This window comes from Podarcis vaucheri, assembly GCF_965113315.1.
Source record: "Podarcis vaucheri genome assembly, chromosome: 10".
Lineage (NCBI taxonomy): Eukaryota > Metazoa > Chordata > Lepidosauria > Squamata > Lacertidae > Podarcis > Podarcis vaucheri.
The window spans coordinates 67,991,992-68,013,150 of NC_138748.1; the positions used below are offsets into that span (position 1 = coordinate 67,991,992).

Sequence of the window (21,159 nt, forward strand, 5' to 3'; positions counted from 1 at the left end):
TTGTGACTCCTTGAGAGCCAGTGTGGTGTAGTGGTTAAGAGCGGTAGTCTCGTAATCTGGGGAACCGGGTTCGCGTCTTCGCTCCTCCACATGCAGCTGCTGGGTGACCTTGGGCTAGTCACACTTCTCTGAAGTCTCCCAGCCCCACTCACCTCACAGAGTGTTTGTTGTGGGGGAGGAAGGGAAAGGAGAATGTTAGCCGCTTTGAGACTCCTTAAAGGGAGTGAAAGGTGGGACTCCTTATGGTAGTGATAAAGCGGAATATCAAATCCAAACTCTTCTTCTTCTTCTTCCTGACCCTCGGACCCTTGGCATTTTGACTCCTGGCTTCTGGACCCCAGTTCCTGCTCCCACCCCGCTAACTTGCCCCCGGCCCTGACGTCCTCTGCTGGGACTTTGATCGCCCGTGAACTGGACCGTGACAGAGGGGCAGCATTTTGTGGTTCGCTTCAGGTGCCAAAACGTCTTGGGCATGGCCATCGGTGGCCAAAATGCACCACCTGTCTCCATTCAAACACATCTGCCAGTCTGCCACCCATTCACTCAGTCTGAAGAGGACCTTTGGGAGCTCTTCACAATCTTTTTGTTTCCAAGGACCCTGAACAATTTAGTGTCATCAGCAAGCTTGGCCCCCGCACCGCTCACTTCAAACTCTACAGATCGTTCATGAAGAAGCTGGAAAGCACAGACCCCAGAATCCATCCCCGGAGGACTTGCGCTTTCTACTTCTCATCATTTGAGGAACGGTGCATTTGAACTCCATTGTCTTGGGATGCAGCTCCTTGAACTCCAAGCCTGGGATGCCAGGGCTTCTCTTTAGCTCTCCATCAGCAGGTCCATGCTCAGTCCAAGTGGAAAGAATTGGATTCTGCTGCAGCAGCAGCTCACTGGCCATACGCCACACCAGACCCTTAACAAACAGCTGGCTGGCAGCAGGGATCCAAGTCAAAACAGTTTGCACTGGTTAAACCTGGAACGTTGCAGCATCTTAAGATTGCAAAACAGGGGACCTTATTTAGAAGGCTATCTTCATTAACACCTGAAAAGAATTGGACCAAGCAGCTGGAGAGCGTCTTCTTCTTCTTCTTCTTCTTCTTCTTCTTCTTCTTCTTCTTCTTCTTGATGTTTTATGCAGTAGTTGCATGTTAATAATAATAATAATAATTTATTATTTATACCCCGCTCATCTGGCTGGGTTTCCCCACCCACTCTGGGCTACTTCCATCAAAATATTAAAATACAATAGTCTGTCAAACATTAAAAGCTTCCCTAAACAGGGCTGCCCTTCAGATGTCTTCTAAAAGTCTGGTAGTTGTTCTTCTCTTTGACATCCGGCGGGAGGGCGTTCCACAGGGCGGGTGCCACCACCGAGAAGGCCCTCTGCCTGGCTCCCTGTAACTTGGCTTCTCACAGCGAGGGAACCACCAGAAGGCCCTCGGCGCTGGACCTCAGTTTCTGGGCAGAATGATGGGGGTGGAGACGCTCCTTCAGGTATACTGGACCAAGGCTGTTTAGGGCTTTAAAGGTCAGCACCAACACTTTGAATTGTGCACGGAAATGTACTGGGAGCCAATGTAGGTCTTTCAAGACCAGTGTTATGTGGTCTCGGTGTCCGCTCCCAGTCACCAGTCTAGCTGCTGCATTCTGGATTAGTTGTAGTTTCTGGGTCACCTTCAAAGGTAGCCCCACATAAAGCGCATCGCAGTAGTCCAAGCAGGAGATAACCAGAGCATGTACCACTCTGGCGAGACAGTCTGCGGGCAGGTAGGGTCTCAGCCTGCGTACCAGATGGAGCTGGTAGACAGCTGCCCTGGATACAGAATTGACCTGCTCTATGAACTGAGTGCAATTTTAAAACACTGCAGCAGGACCCCACACACACTGTAAATGGTACTAAGTGGAGATACGTCACCTGTTTTGTTAAGGGCACCATGTTGGCGACCCCTTAGATACAATATTTGAGCTGGCAGCTCTGTGCGCAGACGCATGGGCACGGGAATCTGAAATGAGGCCCTTCCCAAAGCCATGAAACTCCAAAGAAAACACATTCATCATTAGGGCGTAGAAATGCTAAAATTTGGAGATGAGCCTGATGAGAAATAGGAGGAGAGCAGCTGTTCAGCATGATGCCAGAGACTAGCTGTACGAAGAGGTGTGGTGGGAGGCACCAATTGGTGAACCTCCAGGGAAATTTCAGAGGAGGAAGGCTCTGAGCCTGGGAATTGGTGGTGGGACACAGGGGAGAGGTCAGAGGGAGATGATTGAGAGGAGAGGCTGGATGCTGAAGGGGCAACAGGATTTAGTGAGCAGGGGGAACCTGTGAAAGGGAGCAGTTCAGGCTCTGAGGCTGAAGCAGAGGGGCGGGCTCAAGAGATAACTGAAGAAGCCAGGGAGTCCCTAATAAACATGGAAAAAGAAGGCTTCCAGAACATCACCTGGCTTAGCACAGATTAAATCCCACTGACAGTCAGACTGTCTCTCCAAGATTTACCATTTGAATACAGTTATCTGGGAAAAAATTGATTTACAAGTACGTTCATCGATAGCAGGAAGTCAAGAGATATGAAATAAGGAGCCAAGCCGAAGTTGTTTAAAAAAGGCTTGAACTCCCTGTGTAGAAGACGATTTGAAAATATTTATCTTTCTATTTTTCATTCTTTGTTCTGTTTCTTTTTTCTTTTTATATTCTCTATTTTTCTTTTTAGTTTTATTTATGTATATTTGATGTACAGTGGTACCTCTGGTTGCATACTTAATTCGTTCTGGAGGTCTGTTCTTAACCTGAAGCACCACTTTAGCTAATGGGGCCTCCTGCTGCCGCCGCGCGATTTCTGTTCTTATCCTGAAGCAAAGTTCTTAACCCGAGGTACTATTCCTGGGTTAGCGGAGTCTAACCTGAAGCGTATGTAACCCGAGGTACCACTGTATTTACGTGTTTGCAACTAATAAAAATAATTCAAAAGGGTTGGGGGGGGGGAAAGCAGTCAGGGAGTCTCCCTCTCCTGCTGTGACAAGCTCCCTTCCCTCTTGTCTCCAAGAACCCACAGAGTAATGAGGGGAGCAGAACAGAGGCCAGAGGTGCTTGGGAAACATCTGGGAGAGGAGGAGCCTTAAGCGCGGTAGAAGGCAGGGACCTTCAGTCCTGGCAACTGCTCCAAAGGGGCAAGTCCTACTAGGAATTGTTGCTGTGACAACGAGGCTGAGTTGTATTTCATTTCCAGCTAACTTCACCAGCATGAGAGATTTTCTTCCTTTTGTGCTGACCTGAGTCTGACTCCCCGCATGGGACACATGAGCCCCCGTGAAATGTGTCCCTTTCCTTTCCATGGGTCCTGCGACCTACCCAGGCTTCTCTCCCCACAACAAGATCACGGCAAGGAGACAACCCTCCGTTTCACGAAGCACGTTTTATTATCGATGTCGAGAGAACATAATTGTCAGTACTTGGTGACAGCACAGCACAATCACAGGCTACGGTTACCGTGTAATCAAATGCCTTATTACGATTATAATTTGCAATCAATGAACTCCCATGCAATGGAGGTTTTAGAAACATGATTCCAGCAGAGGTGGGGGGGAAGACAGATGACCCTCCCAGTGACATAATTTTGGCAATAAATTAAACCAACATTCTCATGATTATGCAAAGGAAAAACACAATTCTTTGAGGAACGCAGCAGGAGGCGGCCAACACAGGCCCAGGGAAGGGCTGGCAGGAAAAGCAGGTTCTTTAGAGAAAATGGCAGTGTTCGGATGAAATATTCTACCTCCTCCTAAGGTCAGGGGAGGGTTTCTGCCTTGCCTTCCTGCAATCACTGGCAAGTGGGTTTCACGAGCTGCCCTCCGATGTGTGATATCTAGTATAATGAGATTCGGGTCTTGGCCACGCTGATTGAGCTGCCACATCCTACTGTCTTGATTTGGCCCTTCTAGATTCTCCTTCTCTCTCTCCCGCCTGCCCTGCAAATGGGCTGCTGGATTGCTCTCGAATAAAACGCCCCGTTCTGCTGCTGGAACTGGAGTTGATGAGTTGACACTTGACGCGGAGGGGCTTCTATCCTCCTCTGCCAGCCAGGCTCTGCAAGGGAACGAAAAGGAGCAAGGTGAAGTTTCAACCCCATCGCAAAGGGAAACAGCGTGCCTGAAAACAGACGGGTTAAGGGGGAGCTAATTTGAGATTTCGACAAGGACTAGAACCTCCAGACACTTTTAATATGATTTGGCATTCCTTTATTGTTACATGTGCAACGGAACCATCCTTTGAAGATGACCCTCATCACAAACCTGGCAGATTTGATAATCAGATAATGCTAATGTGCTTTATTTTAGTTGTTTTAACCCATGTGTAGCTGTACTCATTCAGAGTGCCTACTTTATAGCTTGGTTTTTCATCTCTCAAGTTTCATCTTGTATGATTTTATTAAGACCTTTTATAATGCATTACAATGAAAAACAAACCAATCTAAACAAAAACAAAGAAAGAAGAACAAGAATACAAAGTCCTCATTCACAGGTAAATCTCAACTTGTCCCACAGAGAGAGAAGTGAACCTTTCTAGCTTTCACCTGCGAGGTTCCCTTTTTTCTGGGATATCTTCCCAGGTAATTTCCATCTGTTGTTAAAACTGTTCTCTCTGTTTTATATACATTATAAAATGAAATCAAAAAAACTTTACACCCCCCCCCAACTCCCCCAAAAAGGGGCCAGGACACCATCTGACCCAATGACACACCCAAAAGGCAGGGCGGTTATTCTCCCAACAGCAGCAGCCCCACTCCACCTGCCCCCACGGCAGAATCTGAGCCCAGCTGCATGCCACCAGGAGGCTGCAGGTGTCACAGTTCGGTTCAGGGGCGATTGAAGTCCCGGCAGGGGACGTCAGGACTGGGGGCAAGATGGCGGGGTGGGAGCAGGAACGGGGGTCCAGAAGCCAGGAAGCCAAGAGTCCGAGGGTCAGAGAGCCAGGAGTCAAGAAGCCAAGGGTCAGGAAGCAAGGAGGCACCAAGTCAGGGGTCCGAGGATCAAGAAGCAGGGAGTCAAGAAGCCGAGGTTCAAGGATCAGGAAGCAAGAAGCCAAACGCAGCAAGGCAGAAAGCATGTTGCTGTGGCAAAGAGCCAAAGGGAAATGCTGACCTTATGTCCCTTCCCGGCTCTTGCCACCAGGTGCTGTGAGTTACCAATCGGCCTGTGTGGCTGCGCCTTGCCTCTTCAGAACGAACTTAGGAAGCCCCCAGTCCTGCAAAGTCCTATTGGTCATCCTGCACGCACACCTGACAGCAGGTGAGATGGCTGTAGACCAAAAGAGCTGCAGGTGGCTCAGACAAGTGAGCTGGAAGGCAACCCATGGTCCCATTCAGAGATACCTCACCAGCATCACCCTTTTGAAGTATCCTTGAAGCATCCTGAATGCAAAGTGAGAAGGTTGGGAGACCAACTGCCTATGTGTCACCTTGTAGGTGGGGAGGCAGGCAACATACTTTTTGCCTCTCTTTAAGTGAGGGAAGGCAGGTGACCATTGCTTGGGGCTCCAGCCATATGCAACACAACTGGGCTCTGTGTCTGGTAGGAAAGTCCTGGGCAATTGTTGTTCCCTTCACCTCCTAGAGAGACAGTGTGGTGTAGTGGTTAAGAGCGGTGGACTCGTAATCTGGTGAACCAGGTTCGCTTCCCCGCTCCTCCACATGCAGCTGCTGGGTGACCTTGGGCCAGTCACACTTCTCTGAAGTCTCTCAGCCCCACTCACCTCACAGAGTGTTTGTTGTGGGGGAGGAAGGGAAAGGAGAATGTTAGCCGCTTTGAGACTCCTTATGGTAGTGATAAAGCGGAATATCAAATCCAAACTCCTCTTCTTCTCTTTCTGTTGCCTCCTTATTCTTACCCGCTTCCAAACCCTCCACAAAGCCACTATTGCAGTGAAGCTGCTGGCTTAACTGACACCCCCAAAACTGATACTTGACTGCAATGAAGTCTAAAATGTCAAGATTTATCCCTCGTTACCCCCCTTCTCCCACCCCTCTGTTTGGTACACTTGGTGCTCCCCTCCTTTTGTTGAATTTAGACTGTATGCTCCCTGGGGCAGGAACCTTTTCTTCCTCCCTCCCTTTGTTGTTGTTGCTGCTGCTTACTCTGCAAAGCTCAATGTGCCTTAAGGGTACTATTTCAAATAACAAACAGCAGCAATATTGCAACGATCCCAACAACCTTTTTTTGCGATCTATATGAAAATCAACACCTGCCACTCAATCTTGAGAAACAGCACTGCCAGCAGAACAGGGGGGAGCGCCGACGTGCGGAGACCAGACACGTCCCCTTGGCAAACACACTTTGCGCGAAAGCAGCTTGCACCTGTGATGAAAATCGGCAGCCGCACCACATTTCCCAATCTTTTAGCCTACTTCTAAGGGCTTGGTGAGTTCCCAACTGCCCCTAAGTGCAGATTGAGCAGATGAGACCAAACATGCTGTAGAACAGGCATGTCCAAAGTCCATTTTCGGGGGCATAATCCGGTCCGCCGGTCAGTTTAATCCGGCGCCTGTGGCAGTTTATTTTCAGGGGTAAAATCCTAAAAAAAACTCACCAACTTCAATCCTAAAAAGGTCAACAACTTTGGCTGGCCCTTTGGTCCTTTGGCCCTTCACTTCATCAAATCTGGCCCTCTTTGAAAAAAGTTTGGACACCCATTTTATGCTTAATCTTCTGATCACACTTGGCATTGATAAATGGTACCAGCGTCCCTCTGGCATTGATAGGCAGGCAACCCGGGAAGGCCGCCCATCTAGGAGAAGGAAACTCTGATCCTCAACCTCCACTACCAGAGAGCCCGTGTGGTGTAGTGGTTAAGAGCGGTGGACTCGTAATCTGGGGAACCGGGTTCACGTCTCCGCTCCCCCACATGCAGCTGCTGGGTGACCTTGGGCCAGTCACACTTCTCTGAAGTCTCTCAGCCCCACTCACCTCACAGAGTGTTTGTTGTGGGGGAGGAAGGGAAAGGAGAATGTTAGCTGCTTTGAGACTCCTTATGGTAGTGATAAAGCGGAATATCAAATCCAAACTCTTCTTCTTCTTCTTCTTCCTTGCAGGATATCTTTGGGAGAAGAAAAGGCTAAGGAGTAAAGCCTACACATATCCAGAGTGGAGTGCCCAAGACGGTTGGATGGCGCCTTCTACGCCTCCTTCCAGCAACTCCTGCAGCCAAGCTGATGCCAAACATATTGCTCTCCTTTCCTTTCCATCACATCATCAAGGCCAAGAGGAGGATCTTGTTGCCTGCCTGGCAGCCCAAGACCTCCAGGCGCCCTGGCCAGGCTTGCGTCCCAGGGAGCTCACTTTGGTGCTGCTAATACAGCGGTTTGACTTCAGCCCACGCTGGCACCCTCCTTCGTCTCTCGAGACAGATGGATGTCAACGCCAAGAGCTCCTCTTCACATTGCCATTGTGGTGCGGAGGCTCCTGAAGTGGGGTACAAGGGCGGAAAGTTTGCTCCAGCGTATTTTCCCTCCTGATGTTCTTGCAAGGCATTTTCTTCCCACCTGTGATGATGGCACAGTGCTGCAGGGTCCTGGGTTTATACAGAGTGCATGTTTGTGTGCATTTTATTCTGCGCTAGCTTGTTTCTCCCATTCATATAACCTTGATGGTTTCTTCCTTGCAACAGGAAGGCATCTTCTGCAAGAGAATCTTATTATGAAAAGCCTGGCTACACGTTACTCTCATGGTGTGACGAGTGTGAACTGGGCTCTGACTATTAAAAAACCTGAAGTTCCCTGGAGACAGGCAGGGTAACCTATAAGAGCTTGCAGGAAGACAGGAGCCCTTGGTGATCTTTCTCCCTCTTGTCTAGGTCTCCACTCCTCTCCCCAAAGACAGCTAGCCCCTCAAGGAGCTATGCAGGGAGAAAGGGGGCCAGAACATTCTCTCTAGTTTTCTCCACCTGCCTCCAGGGAACCTCCAGAAATCTCAGCAGCTAAAGCCTGGCTTATGCTTGGATACTTTCCGTGTGATGAATGCAACACCTAGCCAAGCTCTTAACGTTCAACACTGCATAAATTTAAACACTGCATAAATTAACATATTTCAGGGGCAAAGTGGGGGTGGGGTGGGGTGAGGAATGCCACAACTTGAAAAGCAGAACCCCGCTACTTCGCTCTAGGAATCTGCCAGGTGAGGCAGGAAAATACAGGTGGCTGCCCATCACACAGATTGCTGACAGATTAAAACAAAACACAAAACACCATTTCCACTGTAAGGAGGGGGGGGGGAACAACCACCCACATTTCCACTGCAAGAGATGCCCTGTATGACACAGAGAAGATTGAGTTGGGTACGCAGGGGGTTCCATTCTGTGTTTTCGAAGCAGCAGCAGCTACACCTGCAACATTTTGGATTAATTGCTCAGAAAACTTGCTAATTGTTGGACATTTCCCTTGGTTAAAAACAATCTCTCTCGCATGTGCGCCAAATTATTCACTGCAATGACTTCAATCAGAACAGCAGGCGCAGGACTTTCAGGCAGAAAAGCAGAATTGTCTGTGCCTCCTCAGCATACTTTTTAGCTGCTTAGATAAAGGACAATATTATAGCAACGATCAAGGCAAACAATTCTGAGCACTAGGGGTTTGGCTGATGGAGGGGAATATATTCCCTCCCACCCCCCCCCCCAATAGCTCTCAATATATTCCAAGAATGAAGCTGATGAACCTGAGCTGGAAAATATAGAGCGAAAAATATGGTATATATATAAGACGCACCAGACCATAAGACACACCTAGTTTTTGGAGAAGGAAAACAAGGGGGGGGAAATCTGAATCCCAGAAGCCAGAACAGCAAGAGGGATCGCTGCGCAACGAAAGCAGTGATCCCTCTTGCTGTTCTGGCTTCTGGGATAGCTGCGCAGCCTGCATTCGCTCCATAAGACGCACACACATTTCCCCTTACTTTTTAGGAGGGAAAAAGTGAGTCTTATAGAGCAAAAAATACGGTATTTTTGGTGGGAGGTGGTCATGGTGAGGAGAGGCACTAGGACAGGAGTTGGCAAGGCTTACCTTGCCTGGGCTGGTTTACTCCAGCGGAGATCCCTCCGTGGGCCGGATCGCGCGCATACCTACCCAAGATTTCCGGAGTCTGCGCCTGTGCAGGTGCAATTTCCGGCATCGTGGAAGCAAGTCCCCGTGCTGTGCTGGTTTAGCACAGCGCGTGGGGAATCCCTGAGCAGATGGCTCGGTTTGTGGGCAGCTCATGGGCCAGTTAAATAACCTCCATGGGCCTTAGGTTGCCAACCCCTGCACTAGGAGCAAGAGCGCATCTGGTTGCTTAAGAAATTGGCACGGTGCATGTGACAAGACCAACTGGCTACATCCCTGCTCAATGCAACCAAGCTAGCTGTCAGACCAGAGGCTTATCTAGTCCAGCAACCTGTTTTCACATTGGCCAACCGGATGCTTATGGGAAAAACAGAAGAAAGACATGTGGCAGTGAGTTCCACAGTTTAACTAAGCACTGCATGGAGAAGCACTTTCTGTTCTGATCCAACAGTCAGCATCATTGAATGTCCACGAGTTCCAGTGTTATGACAGAGGGAGAAAAGCTTACTGTTATGTTTCCCCCCCCCTTCAAGATCCCATTCTTGCTGTAAGTGCGCATAAACGCTGATTGCCGCCAGCCGCCACTGCCTTGCCTTGATAAACATGGTCACGATAAACAACTGTCGTCATCGGAAGCCTGCTCTGGTGGAGGGGAGGAATGTATCAATAATATGCTTCGCTTTATCAAACTGCCTTGAGAGAACTTCAGATAAAGATTTAACTCGAGATCCAGCCAAGTGTCAAAGCCCTCAATATTCGCAGCTCCACGAGGTTTTTCTAAGGGAGAGATGGAGTCGGGAGATTACCAAGTGCGAAATACGGAGTGTGCAGATGACAAGACGAGCCGATTGCAATCGAGGCAGGAAGGAAAGAGGAGTCAATAAATTCAATTTATGAGCAGCACAAAAAGAGTCTTCGGCTGCCGTGCTGGTGGGAGGCATCGCTCCCTGGATTTCAGATTCCCTCCTGTGTCTGCTTCTCAGCGTTATTGAGCCGGTTTCCAAACGCAGTTTTTGTTGCTGCTGTTCTTCTTCTTCGGTAGCCGATTTCGGATTGGCTTCTTCGTCCCCTGATTTCCCTCTCCTCGGCTTATTCATCCCCTCGCATGCATCTGTCTGTGTTAATCACGGTCTGGTTTTCATACAGCCTTTTTCGGAGCAGCTTCAAAGCCAACTATTTGTTTAGACTCTGCAGTCATCAGCAGCTTAAAGGGGGGGAGGAATTGCGCCCCCACCTACGGCCCACGAGGACTACAAAAACATCCTCCCTTGGGATGTAGGAGTAAAAATATAGCTCCCTCTAAGCCTTTCCAATAGCATGCTAAAAGCGCTTTCTGTTCCCATATGGGCACATCCAAACATATATGAGCATGGTTTTAACTGCTATCGCTGCTCTCAAAGGACTCTAGGAAACACCAGCCTCCTCCTAACCTGCCCAGGATTCCAGACCACCTGTTTTAACGTGCACCGTAAGCTGTGTTCTGTATATCCATATCCTAGAACAGGTTCATGAGAGTGGAGTGAAACCCCACTAACAGTTAGAGGGCCATCAAAACTTAACAACTGTCTGCATCAGGGAGGAAGTGCAGTCCTGGGGTGCTGATGTTCTTCCAGAAGGCACAGCAGCGATAGTATGTGATGCTTCTCTGAACGCTCAGCAAATATGCAGATGACAGCCATGACTCCACCTTCTATTCCTGCCATTTCGGAAAGTTTGATGATAATGTCTAACTTTATGCTGCTTTCAGCATGCTGCAATAATGATATTTCTTTATGCTTTCTCTCCATTGGTTTATGTTGTTTATTAATAAAACATTTTTTAAAAAATAAATAAGAAACAGCAATAGATTTTGGAACTGTTGGGGCATCGTTGCCAAGTAAGGAAAATGCTTCGTTGTCTGTCTACAGGAGGACATCTGTGGCATGGGGCTGTGCATTTCAGGCGGCGGGGGGGGGGGGGAAATGAAGCACAAAATGAATGTTTGCTCAGGCATTAGTTGGCAACTGCACATCCTCTTCTTCTTCTTCTTCTTCGGCGATCATTCGTAGCCGAGTAAGATTGTCTTCCATAAACACGGTTTTAACAATGAGTCCGTAAGTGGCTGTGGAGGCCAATTCTGGATCCACACGTCCTTCCACAGTGGGGACATTGGTTCCTGGGCGGGAGTTGATCACGGTGTGGATTTGCCAGGCGTGCCTTCCTCTTAGCACGTTTCTCCCCTGCATCCTGAGTTTGAGTGTCTTCAAAGCCCATGACACCTTTGGTAAAGGCTGTTCTCCAACTGGAGCGCTTGCAGGACAGTGTTTCCCAGTTGTCCGTGTTTATACTACATTTTTTAACCAGAAAGTTAACTCAGGATAGTGAAAGGATGATTGTCCGAGTGGTGGAGAGAATTAAGCATAGCCGAAATTCTAGGTTCTTATCTGAGCTGCACACCATAGACACTGAGGTATCCCATATAATTTGAGAGTAGAAGTGGAAACTGAGGTCATTTTGAGCAGTGAGGACCAATGGAACCCAGACAAACAAGATCTGATTTTGAGCAGGGCAACGGTGGTTGGTGATTATATAGCTTCCTCCGTTCTTCCCCGGCAAGCTCAGACTTTGTAGGCTTGAGTTGAGATAAGAGAACAGAGGAGGCCTTGGTGCTGCTTCTCCTCTCTGCCACCAGCTGAATCAGAATAGCAGGAGTGCCGTGAGGGGCTACTATACTGGAAGAACAAGTGTGAAACTCGGAGGCGACAGCGAGGGAGCAAGCAGCACACAGGGCAGGCAAGGGGGAGCAGGCAACAATCATGTATCTATAAAGATGCCGTAATTGGCCCTTTCCATCTCTCAGTTCCATGCATACGGTCTACGCCAGATTACTGTGTTCTCTTGAGAGACTCCACAAAGTAAACTTGGCAAGCTGCCTTGACAACCATTATAAACTGGCGTGTCCCTGGATTTGCAGACATGCAAAGCAAGCAAACGATAGCCATACAAGCTAGAGCGTGGCTTCTGGCCCTGCTGGTCCACCGGGGACGCTCTCTGAAAGAGAGCGGGCCAACTTGGTGGAAATGGAATTATAACAGGAGCAGAAGAGGATAATTTATAAAGCACCACCAGAAGCAAGCCAAGAGGATGTGTGCAACTGCCTTTGCTGGCAACGTTCGCCGCGGAGCCGCTGGATGCATTCCAGCAAAAAGTTCAGAGCTTTGCTGAAATAAATGGGAACTGAGTAAGAGCAATGCTACCAAAAGAAAAAACAAGACAATACACTTTCCTCTAATTCGGCAATTCTCAACCCGTGGGTCCCCAGATGTTGTTGACTACAAACTGAAGGGTTTGCCCTTAGCTTAGCTGGAACAGGCAAAGCAGACGCAATGCTTGAAAAGCCGAAGAACATCCAAAAATAGGTAGAGTGGTATTACTGGGGCAAGGAAGGAGGTTATATCTAGCAAGGAGGGTGAAGAAGAAGAAGAAGAAGAGTTTGGATTTGATATCCCGCCTTTCACTCCCCTTCAGGAGTCTCAAAGCGGCTAACAATCTCCTTTCCCTTCCTCCCCCACAACAAACACTCTGTGAGGTGAGTGGGGCTGAGAGACTTCAAAGAAGTGTGACTGGCCCAAGGTCACCCAGCAGCTGCATGTGGAGGAGCGGAGACGCGAACCCGGTTACCCAGATTACGTGACTACCGCCAGGCGATGCTGTATAGATTTGACAAAATGTGAAGAATCTCTACTTGCAACAGCGTGATTCAAGACCGGCTAGAAGCAGCGAAAGGCGGGGGAGGATTTAAATGCATTTCAAATGCAGACATGGATCCAAAGCCCCAGCGACTGCAACTAAGCTCACCCGCCGTCAGTTTAAGCAAGGTATATGGAGAGAACGACAAAGAAACTCCATGAATTGAAAGCAAATCAGAGAAAGAGAAATCCAATATTAGATGGGGGGGGGGATTCCTTCCAGTAGCGCCTTAGAGACTAACTAAGTTTGTTATTGGTATGAGCTTTCGTGTGCATGCAGACTTCTTCAGATACACTGAAACAGAAGTCACAAGACCCTTACATATAGTGAGAGGGTGAGAAGGGGTGGTGGGAATGGGTGATTGGCTGTCGTCAACAGGTTTACCACGCCTATCAGCCAATCACCCATTCCCACCACCCTTCTGAGTAATACCCCTCCTAGTAAAAGGTAAAGGGACCCCTGACCATTAGGTCCAGTCATGGCCGACTCTGGGGTTGCAGCGCTCATCTCGCTTTACTGGCCAAGGGAGCCAAGCGTACAGCTTCCGGGTCACGTGGCCAGCAGGACTAAGCTGCTTCTGGCGAACCAGAGCAGCGCACGGAAATGCCATTTACCTTCCCGTCGGAGCGGTACATATTTATCTACTTGCACTTGATGTGCTTTCGAACTGCTAGGTTGGCAGGAGCTGGGACCGAGCGGCGGGAGCTCACCCCGTCGTGGGAATTCGAACCACCGACCTTCTGATCAGCAAGTCCTAGGCTCTGTGGTTTAACCCACAGCGCCACCCGTGTCCCAATACCCTTCCTACCCTCTCACTATTTATAAGGGTCTGGTGACTTCTTTTTGAGTGTATCTGAAGAAGTGTGCATGCACACAAAAGCTCATACCAATAACAAACTTAGTTGGTCTCTAAGGTCCTACTGGAAGGATTTTTTTTAATTTTGTTTCGACTACGGCAGACGAACACGGCTACCTATCTGTAACCAATATTAGATTGTTCACAATGCTAAGTGTTAAACAATACCGTAGAAATAAATGGAACAGGATCGGCCGGATCCCTAGACCAGACCATGAAATAATGAAAAAGAAGTGCAGAGAATGGCAACGACCTTGCAAAATGGTCTACGGCAGGAAACTGCCCAGAAGGCTCAGAGGGAGCTCCACGGAGGTCTCGCCGTTTCCCTGCCCCCCCACCTGCTTTTTGGGACTCACCTGCTTGGCGTGGTTGACACACTTCAAGTACTCGCTGGCCAGAACTGAGCAGCTCAGCGTCTGCTGGGAGTTTTCCTGGTAGCACTGGAAGATTTTGCTCTGCAAGTCAGCACACACAGGGCGAGACTCGTATCGCCTGCAACGGGGGGGGGGGGCGAGATAAGATGGAGGAGGAGGAAGAAGAAGAAGAGGAAGAAGAAGATAGGTGTTGAATGGCTACTTTCATACTAATTTATATGAAACAATGTATTATTATATAGAATATTTTGCTGGCAGAAAGTAGGTTCTTTGTATTCTTAATTATATGATCAAGATTCATACAGACTAAAGGTCCATCCAGTCCAGCACTCTGTTTCAATAATTGCCACCCTCATGCCCTGAACCCTTCCCTGTTGCTTGATATCAGAAGATATTGTAGGCGTACTCTTGGAAATCAGATGAGACTGTTAGCTTCCCCCCGCCTGCCAGCTTATCAACGTACCACAAATGACTACCGTGGCTTCATGTGGGCTAGTACATTTTTGGGGTGGGGTAGGAACATATATGGACTTATTTCCAAAGCTAGTTTCATACAATATCCAAAAGAAACATTCATTCATTCATTCATTCCCTTCACCCCAAGGTCCCAAGACAGGCATAGCCCAAGGAAGTAACACATGCAACATTAAAAGAAAACAGTAGATACAGCGCAATCGCAGAGTATTTGTTCTCCCAAGAATTAATGAACGGGAACCAAGATTTCTCAAGTACTCAGTGTATATTGCCAGCCTTCCCTAATCCATGCAAACACAATACGTTTTGGCAGTTCAGCTGGTTTCCACAGTTCGCCCAGCCAGTCTCTCTACAACAGATTTACAATCAGCATTTCCAATGTTGACAGATCCAAGATTAACTCAGTACGCTCCCTCCGCCTCACAATCCGTCTTAGGAACCTACCTCGACATTTACTAGATTCGCAGGACTTATGTAGTCACTCGTGGTTTGGGTTACCTGGACTGCCTCTCTCCAAAGGTCTCCCATCATCATCATCTTTTAGAAATTACGCCGGTGCAGATTTACATAGAAATAGCGGCTTTTTACCAGCCGACATCTGCGCCGTCCAGCTGCATAGATGCTACGCAATCCTACGAAATTAGGCATCAACCTTTCTTCCTGTTGTTCTCACTATAGCAGAAGTGAGAACTGAAAGTGCCCCATGGGCCAGATCCTCAGTTTCCCCCTCTGCAGGTCACCCACCTGTTCAAAGGGGCATTGAATAACAGAAGCAACTACAAGCCAGGCACGTGCGTGTGCGCACACACACATACAAACACACAGTCCCTCTGCCATCATCACTCTCGCACCCACCACCAGACTTGAGAAGTGGTTGTTTCTGCTGTTTGGTAAATGGAAACCACACAGCATTCGAAATACACCTCATTCCTCTCTTTTGAAAATCAATATGTGAACACACACGTTTCCCCCATAAATCCAATATCCAGCTCAATCATATCTTCCACATAGTATCATTTTAAGTAGAACATGGTGAGAGAGAGAGAGAGAGACGCTCATCTGTGAGTGTGTCCTGCAATGAATATTTTTATGCTCCTTATTTCGGATTGGTTTGGGAATAACCATATTTTAACAAAAAGGATGAAAGTGAGATGCAAAGCAGTCAACTGCTCCTTCGGAGGGCTCGGTTCTTGGCAGCCTTGCAAGATGTAGAAGCAAAAAAGAAACCAGAGGGTGACTGCTAAATCTCCTTCATTTTACAGCACACGCCAGATTAAAAAAAACCAAAACCCATCGTTCCGGCGCTCTTGATCATTATGCTGTTCCACTGCAAAATGTTGGGAAGCCAAATTAAAAATCCAGCCTAGTGGCCCTGCTCTGTAGGCTCCAAAAGTTGAGACTTCTGTAGATACTTGAGGCCAAGAGGCTTTCATAGACTCATCGAGTTGGAAGGGACCACAAGGGTCATCTAGTCCAACCCCCTGCAATGCAGGAATCTTTTTTGTCCAACGTGGAGCTCAAACCCACAAGATTTAAGAGTCTCATGCTCTACCAACGAAGTGATCTTCCATGTACAAATGTGCTCTTGGTAGCTGCTCCTGCTGTCAACAAGTATTTTTACAGGGGGACCCTGGTAAAGCTAATGCTCTGAATGTGGAAGATCCTGGGTTTAATTTCCTTTTTAAAAAAAAGATTCATGTAGATGATAGGAAATACCCCTCCCTCCCTGAAACCCCAAAGAGCTGCTGATGGACAAGCCAGGATAAAGGCAGCTTCCTGCATTCCACATCACATCGTGCGTCACCCCTAAATGTTCAATATCCAAAGACCTCATATTGAGAGAGGGGCTTCCCTAAGGAGATGCAGGCCGCTGTCAATGGAGAGGCAAACGTCTGCCTGGATAGCCCTCCACCACTTTGGATACAGGATGTGACCGAGTCAGGAGGCACAATCCAAAGTGCACCCCTATGTCAACTGCAGAACTGATCTCCACATTGCATTTCCTAGTCAAAAAGTTGGTCTTTCTGTCTGGAGAGACAGGGTGTGGTGTGTGACACTGCTATGCCAACTGCTTCCTCACCAACTTGCGACCTTCAGGATTTGAGCTAAAGAAAGGAATTCTCCCCGTATTAGCACATTCATCTACAATGCTTGCAAGGGTTGGGGGGAGCAAGAGCAAACTCACAAGGAGTGGGTAGCACAATGTGCGATGCTGCTGGAAGCAGACTTTTGTGGACTGTCAAGGCCAGGAGCCAGAGTAGTGTCCAGAGTTGGTTTACTTGTGACAGGTAGTTATAACCCACTGTCAGGGAACTGCCATCAGCTCAGAGGCCAGCGATAGAAGGGCAGTTTTGTTACAGGGAGCCTCCGAAAATCTTGCGAAGCAGTTCCTCTTCTGGCGAGGAGGAAAGCCCCACCTCCAGTTGAGAGTAGGTGCAAGGACCAGAGGACGCTAGTAAGAGCCTTAACACCGAGCCTGAGCAAGCCGGAAAGGAGGGAAGCACGCCCTTGCCATCGCCCATCATGCGCAGTAGTCTGAGGCGCAGGGAGGGGCGGAAAAGGCTGGGGGTGACGAAACTTTTATGTTGGGGGAGGTACAAAAACAGACCACTCCCGGATTCTGCTAACGACTGAGCCAGACATGAACTCATGAGCTCTTCACTGTAAATAGTTTGCACCAAAATAAAGCCTGGGAAAGACAGGTCGGAGTCCTGCCTGGTTACTCTCGAGCAACCACAACAGCACCTGACACCCACCTTTTAGGACAAAGGCCTCCCAGGTGTGCTTCCTCAGAGAGCCTCTTTAGGGAACCTCGGGACACGAGTCACTTGCCCCCATAGCTCTTCTTCTGAGTGAGCAGAAATGGGCCTGAGCTGAGCACCACCCTCCTTAATTGTGTCCTCAGAAGTCGACTGTGTCACAATATGAGAAGTGATGCTGCGGCTTCTGTGACTGATAACCGTGAAGGCTACAGCTGCATCCATCCCCCACGAAAAAGCTCGGAGGGACACAGCATGCACATGCTTCGTATGACTTATGACTCACCACTCTCATGATTCACCACTTCTAATGAAACCTAATGGAAGCCCAGCTGCGGACTGCTAATAGGGTTTGTTTGGAGAGTCACTGCAAGCAAAGCAATTAACCTAAACTTAGAACAGCTCCTGAACTGTTCAGATGAGGTAATTCCGATGGCAAGGCTTTGCTCCCTTAGCAAAAGCATCCTCAATGTGCAGGACAGTTCAAATTGAGAGTGGCAGACACGCGGCCTCTCAAAATTCTCCACCCTATCATCCAGTTTATCAGGAGAGAGGAGAAATTCTCCCAGCAGCTTCTCACCATTCGTAGAAAAAGTAGGACTGCTCCATTCCCCTTTTTCTGTTTTTGCTGCCACAGCAAGTGCTGCTTAGGCAGCTGCCTTAAACAGACTCAAGATGTTCTGATCTTAGGATCTTCCTTGACAAACAGAATCATGGAATTGTGGGGTTGGAAGAGACTGCGAGAGTAATCTAGTCCAAACCCCTGCAATGCAGAAATCTAACCAAAGCATCCGTGACAGGAGCTGTCAGGTGGTGAAGTGGTTGCTCACGAAGAACCAGGCAGGACTCCGACCTGCCTTTTGCAGGTTTGTATTTGTGCAAACTATTTACAGTGCAGAACCACAAAGTTCATGTCCATCTTAAGTCACTTGCAGATTCTGGGAGTGGCCCCTTCTGGTTTCTCCCTCAGCATAAGAACTTAGACACCCCAAATCTCCGCCTCCCCTCCTTACGTTTCACCCCTCTGCACAAACTGGACGGAAATGGTGTGCCTGCTTCCTGGCCGGCCGGGCTAGGTGAGGTGCTTGGGCTCTCAGTAGCATCTTCGAGCCCTCCCCTTGCTCGGCTTCCCCCTTCCCCCTCTGCTCCACTGGAGGTGTGGCTTACCCCATCACTGGAGGAGGAGCTGCTCCTCAAAAGCGTTGAACAAGGAGCTGCTCCTCAGAAGCATCGGAGGCTCTCTATATCCCACTGCCTCCCTCCGCTGGTCCGATGGCAGTCCCCTGACAGAAGCCATCCAACCATGTGTCTGTGTGATGGCCTGGGATTCGGACTCAGAGGCTGAACCTGAGGGATCCCAGCCTGCACAGGAGTCCCCGCCTCCAGAACCAGCTGAGCCGGGGCTGGGGCTTGAGCCTGAAGGGTCCTCACCTGTGCTGGATCCTCAGGTGCAGGCACCAGCTGAGTCTGCTCTGGCTCCTGAGGGGATGGAGGACCCATTGCCTGCAGGTGCTCCACTCTCAGCCCCGTCAGGGGAAGCTGAGGTGGCCTCTGGGTTCGGTAACCCTCCAGCCTCTCCTGAGCTGCAGAGGCTCAGGGCAGAGAGGCGGAGGGAACTACGTTCACGCAGGAGGAGTGCTCGCCTCCAGGCCAGGAGAGACGAGTCACCTGTGGGCTGGGGCTGCCCTATGCCTCGGGGAAGATAAAAGCCAGCCCCAGTCCCAGGTTGCGGGAACAACGTTTTTGCTAGCCCGTTCCTGCCTGCACCCTGTCCTGCTCTTCTGCCAGAGTTCCTGACCCCACCCGACTCCCCGCCTTGGACCCAGCTACAGCTTTGACGGACAGCCTCCATACCACACTCTCAACCTCGGACTGGACTCGGACCTCGCCTCTCGGGACCAGCACAGTCTGCTTTAGAAGCAAAAGGGCAAGGGAGATCTGTTGCACAGTTTGGGGTGGAAGCTAATAGTTCAGAGAGTAGTTCAAATCATAATTGTTATGGCCAAGGCAATGTATGCCTTAGCACAGTCAAGTGGAAGAAAGGTTTTACAGCGCTTCGGAGCTCTCAAGAAGTACATAGTATAGGCACTTTTTGCATGTGGGTTCTCCTATCCTCCAAAGGAAACCCTGAGATGACCAAGTATCAATATGTCTGGCTGTGTAAATGGGATCACTTCCTTAGCAGACAATGCACTATATTAGCCTACTAGAAAGAAGCCCTGGCTGCATATTGAACAATTCCATTTGTTGTGCTCCCCTAATGCGCCGTTTACCCATTTGGAAAAAGGCCAAGCGGGATTAACTGCCTAGCATGAGCTAGCGACAAAATGTGCAGTAAAGTATCCTCCAATCCAGAGATTTTGCCTATACCTGTACAATACAACACAACAACATATCCAGGTAGCTGCCCGTTCACTGCTGTATTATATGCAGGCCTGTTTGTGATCTTCTAGATGAGGAAGTTCTAGTATTTATTTACACCCAGCCGTATTGATAAAATAATGTCAAAGCTGCTTCCCAAAATAGGTTAAAGGTAAAGGTAAAGGGACCCCTGACCATTAGGTCCAGTCGTGACCAACTCTGGGGTTGCGGCGCTCATCTCGCTTTACTGGCTGAGGGAGCCAGCGTGTAGCTTCCAGGTCATATGGCCAGCATGACTAAGCCGCTTCTGGCAAACCAGAGCAGCGCACGGAAACGCCGTTTACCTTCCCGCCAGAGCAGTACCTATTTATGTACTTGCACTTTGACATGCTTTCGAACTGCGAGCTGGGACCAAGCAACGGGAGCTCACCCCGTCGTGGGGATTCGAACCACCGACCTTCTGATCGGCAAGTCCTAGGCTCTGTGGTTTAACCCCACAGCGCCACCCGCGTCCCTCAAAATAGGTTAGGATCCCACAAAGCACAGTCTGGAAACAGTTGCAACTAGGCTACTGTTTGCAAGCTGGCAAAACAGATCGGTCTGCTTCTACTTCCCAGTTTAACAGTAGTAACAAGCAATATGGAGAACAATGTTATGATTCCTCTTTGACCTTTCAAGCAAGCATTTCAAAACTGGATGATGAAACTTTTGGGCCTTTAACTGAAATGCTCTACTAGTTCCACCAAAGTGGAGAAGCACCTTCACATATACTTTGCAAAAAAACCAAGAACCCCGGTTTCCTAAGAGACATGGAAAGAGCTGCAATGTGTGATCATAGCACACCGGCTACATTGCTTTAATAACTGGCTTGTCAATCGAAAGCAGTCTTCTAATGCACGAGCAATATGATTTGGTGAACTGAAAATTAAATTCTGATTGACCAAGCCATTCCCCCACCCCCATCAAACTCTGAAGGTGGTCTTAAAAAATGTATAACCTGATTGTATTACTGCACACACCACTCCCATTTTGAGCAAAAACAGCTCTCCTGGGGCAGAGAAACTGTGCCAAATGGAAGGCATAGCCTTTCTTTGCAGGTTTACATAAATCTAATTTAAAATCTGTTCATTAATTTATTTTTGTAGGGCTGCTAGGCACTTTGCAACAACGTTGCAAATAGGATGATTTACTACTCATTTAGGTGCTCTTGTTCTTTTAACAAAATCAACTCCACCCTTCCTTTCCCCCATGCCATTGAGAAAGCGACTTCCAAGATAAGGAAGAGGTGGGGTTGCGGGCTTCACGCCCCTTCCCCACACTCGCGGGGGCTGGCCCCAGCCCACGCGATAGCAGGGAATCCTCGGCCACGTCATACCCCGTGCCAGCAATCGGCGGGCGTGGGGGGCGTGGCCTCGCCTACTTAGGTCTGGTGCGGCCGAGGCTCCCCCTCTTTCCCTCACCGCAGCTGACCCTGTTTTCCCTCCCTCCCACCCGTTAGGCTAGGTTCTCTGCCGTTGCTATGAACC

General features: G+C 48.9%; 1 protein-coding gene across 2 annotated transcripts in view; it reads right to left on the reverse strand.

Annotated features, from left to right (window-relative positions):
- Nucleotides 1–3,388: 3,388 nt before the first annotated feature.
- CHCHD3 (coiled-coil-helix-coiled-coil-helix domain containing 3) overlaps nucleotides 3,389–21,159 on the reverse strand; it is a 220,825-nt gene continuing 203,054 nt past the window's right edge. For both annotated transcript variants that reach the window (XM_082239304.1, XM_082239303.1), the window contains 2 exons: nucleotides 14,022–14,157; nucleotides 3,389–4,078 (listed from right to left, as the gene is read on the reverse strand). In XM_082239304.1, coding sequence (XP_082095430.1) covers nucleotides 4,055–4,078; nucleotides 14,022–14,157 — 160 coding nt within the window. In that variant the 3' untranslated portion in view covers nucleotides 3,389–4,054. The remainder of the gene's footprint in view (nucleotides 4,079–14,021; nucleotides 14,158–21,159) is intronic.